This window comes from Nicotiana tabacum, chromosome 19, assembly GCF_000715075.1.
Source record: "Nicotiana tabacum cultivar K326 chromosome 19, ASM71507v2, whole genome shotgun sequence".
In the NCBI taxonomy this organism is placed as follows: Eukaryota; Viridiplantae; Streptophyta; class Magnoliopsida; order Solanales; family Solanaceae; genus Nicotiana; species Nicotiana tabacum.
The window spans coordinates 136,480,812-136,484,557 of NC_134098.1; the positions used below are offsets into that span (position 1 = coordinate 136,480,812).

Genomic DNA, 3,746 nt, shown 5'->3' on the forward strand with positions numbered 1-3,746 from the left:
TTATAGTGAAGTGTTGTTATAGATGAGATATATTACAACAAAATATAAAAATCAGTTCCTAAAAAAACTTGACTTTTATCGTGAATGATTATTATATATGAATGTTGTTATAGAGAAGTCTGGCTGTAGTAGAGAACGCTTTACTACTAAAATAAGACTTCTGTTGGAGACAAAGGAATTTCTGATTATTCGATGGTGTTTGACAGAGAAGAGGATTTGAGTTGAATCTAGGGTTTGGTCAAATTAATTTGTCTGTAAAGACCAAATATTTTTGTATTGTTTTGATTGCACATGTTTGGCACATGCATGTTCTAGATTGTTCCTATATATGGGATGGTTTCATCGACTTGGGCCTTCTCAACTCAGCTCATATCACTCTTTTGGGCCTTTTATCCGTCTGCCCATTATGAAGCCCAATATAAGGGAATAAAAGAAAGATAACTATAAATATTATTCTTTGTTTGTTATAGAATAGCCACAATAAGGACACATATGATATTTAGTTATGCACAAATTCTTTTCTCTTTGTATTTATACACAGTCCTTGTACAGTGAAAGACACACAATCAATATAGAAAAGGAAAATTCTCTGAATTTATTCTTCTATCTCGTCATGGTATCAGAGCATACTTGATCTGCTATAGATTCAAACTACATCATTTTCCTTTTCTTTCTTTCTCACTATAATGGCAACTGAAAGTCAGCCCAACGATGTATTAGGTTCTTCCACACATGCGGCTGGAGTTTCTATAGTAGCAAGAACTGCTATTTCTGGTGTTGTTGATTCAGTACGTCCTTATTACCTCCATCCTTCAGATTATCCTGGCATAAACCTCGTTTCTTCTGTGTTTGATGGCAGAGGTTATGGAGGATGGAGAAGAGCAGTAGTGATAGCTCTGTCTACTAAGAACAAGCTAGGGTTCATTGATAGATCCCTAGTTGTTCCTGCTGCTGTTTCAGGGCTGCAAAGAGCTTGGACACGCTGCAATAATATGGTCCTTTATTGGTTTCTCAACTCATTCTCCAAAGAAATATCAGAAAGTGTGTTGTATTCACAAAGTGCAAAAGACCTTTGGGCTGACCTGGAAGACAGATTTGGTCACATAAATGGTGCTAAACTCTTCTAGTTTCAAAAAGAACTAAGTGCTGTCGTGCAGGGAAACTCTAGTGTTACAACTTATTTCACTATGATGAAGATCTTATGGGAAGAGCTTGATGCTCTTAACACCTTTTCTGCTTGTGTATGTGATTGTGATTATGGAGCTAAGATAAAGAACCACAAAGCTCATCAAGATGAAAGACTGCTGGAATTTCTTATGGGGTTAAATAAGTGCTTCATAGGTGTGAGAAGTAACATTCTGTTATCTTCTCCTCTACCTACTATTGGACATGCATACTTCTTAGTGATCCAAGATGAAAAGCAGAGAGAAATTCATGCTTCCCCTGCTTATCCAGGAGACTTTGCTTCTTTTATTGTTGCTAATCAGCCAGGATGGGGGAAGAGGGGAAGAGACACAATAAACACAAAGGTCAAAAGGGTGCAATTGATTCTAAGAAGAGTTCAACCATTTGTGCCTACTGTAAGAAGCCAGGACACATATAGACAAGTGTTACAGGATCCATGGTTTTCCAACAGACTTTAAGTCCACAAGACAGAAGAAGTTCCAATGACCAATACAAACAAATAATACTCTTAATGCAGTTGATGAAAATGAGCAGGCAATCAGTGTTTTAGAGACAAAATCACTCACCCAAGAGAATGTAGCTCAACTACTTCAGCTTCTTCAGCAAGTTAAGTTTGGACAACAAGTGACAGGGACTTCATCTGATGCTTTTGCAAATGCTAATTGTGCTGGTATACCTTCCTTCTTTAATTCTCCTGCTTGTTTCATTGAAATCAGTAGTCAGTCTTGGATATTAGATAGTGAAGCCTCAGAATATATGTCCTACAACAGAAAATTTTTCTGTGTCCTTAAACCTTTAATCAAGCCTAGAATTGTTAACTTACCAAATTCTCAAAAAGTTCTGTAACTCATTATGGTTCAGTCACTCTGTTTTCTAATCTAATACTACAAAATATCATGTATATCCCTTCTATTAAATATAATCTTTTATCTGTTCACAAGTTGTGTAACAGTTAAAACACCCATTTTTTTGTACTTCATCTTCATATTTTCTGCAGGGCCCTTCACTGAAGAGCCCTTTGGAGATTGGTTATAAGGAGAAGATAGGACTCTACATCCTTCAATCAAGGCCAACAACGGCCATTCCTATAATTTCATCCAAGTCTAGCAATAGTATTCTTTCTAGCAAGAAGCTTAATCTAGGACAATATGTACCTATTTTACATTCCTGTTTTAGTTCTCTTTCCAATGTTAATGATAAGCTATGACACTATAGATTAGGCCATATGCCTTTCAGTAATATGAGAAACATTTCTACTATTCTTGTTTCTGTTTCATCCAATTCTTCTTCTCCTTGTGTTATTTGTCCTATGGCAAGGCAATCTAGACTTTCATTTCCCACAATCAGCATAACCATAAAGAATATTTTTCAATTAATTTATATTGATACATGGGTCCCTTATAATAAACCTACTTATGATGGCTTTTAAGTATTTTCTAGCTATTATGGATGACTATAGTAGAGGTACATGGACCTACTTACTCATCAACAAATCAAATACTTTTTCAATCTTAAAATCATTCTTGGCTATGGTAGAAAGACAGTTTCATACAAAAGTTAAGACCATTAGATCAGATAATGCTTTTGAGTTAGGGAGTGGGACTGCCCAGTTAGAATATTTTCTTTCCCAAGGGATTATACATCAGACTACATGTACTGCTTTCTCACAACAAAAATGGAGTTGTGGAGAGAAAAAACAAGCATTTGTTGGAAACCTCTAGAGCCCTACTTTTTCAGTCTAATTTTACCTATTTCTTACTGGGGTGATTGTCTTTTAACAACAACATATCTCATTAATAGGTTTCTCTCAAGGGTTCTTCATTTTAAAATACCTTATGAGGTTCTTTTTCATTCTAAACCTGATTACATAAAGTTAAAATATTTTGGATGTCTATATTTGTCTCTACCCTTTCCATACATAGAACAAAGTTTCAACCCAGGGCAATCCCATGTGTATTTCTGGGTTATCCACATGGTAAAAGAGATTACAAAATCCTAGATCTCAAGACTTTGAAGACTTTTATATCCAGCGATGTTGTTTTTCATGAGGAAGTTTTTCCTTTCTCTTCTAAACTACCTCAGCATTCTCCTGATTCTTTTCTGCCTCTGTCATCCATACCTAATTCCACCACTACTATGTTTGACTCAATCTTAGAAGTACAACCCACACCATCTACTAATGATAGTGCACACCCCATCTCTCCTACATCCAACTCTGACCCTATCTCTTCTTCTACCACCCCTTTTTCTCCTATTCCTACTCTCTCACTCACATCTTCCCATATTCAGCATTCTTCTGTTCCAACTGCCTCACCTTCTTTTGTTCCTATTACCTCACCTTCTACATCTGAACCTATGATAGACAATTTGATCATAAAATCATCTAGACCTCATAATCCTCCAGTTTATCTCAAAGATTGCATATGCAATGCTATTCAACTTATAGATGTGAGCACTACTTGTTTCCTTTCCCCTGTTACACCACCTAATTTTTCTTTCTCTGGTCTTTCTATTTCTAATCAGAATTTACCAAATCCCCTGTCTAGTATTCAAGAGCCTAC

At 36.0% G+C, this 3,746-nt stretch overlaps 1 protein-coding gene across 1 annotated transcript; it reads left to right on the plus strand.

Moving 5' to 3' along the window:
* The first annotated feature begins 686 nt into the window (after positions 1-686).
* On the plus strand, positions 687-1,127 carry LOC142173740 (uncharacterized). The gene has a single exon (XM_075239381.1). It carries the CDS (start codon positions 687-689, stop codon positions 1,125-1,127), a length of 441 nt encoding a protein of 146 aa, XP_075095482.1.
* The last annotated feature ends 2,619 nt before the right edge of the window (positions 1,128-3,746 follow it).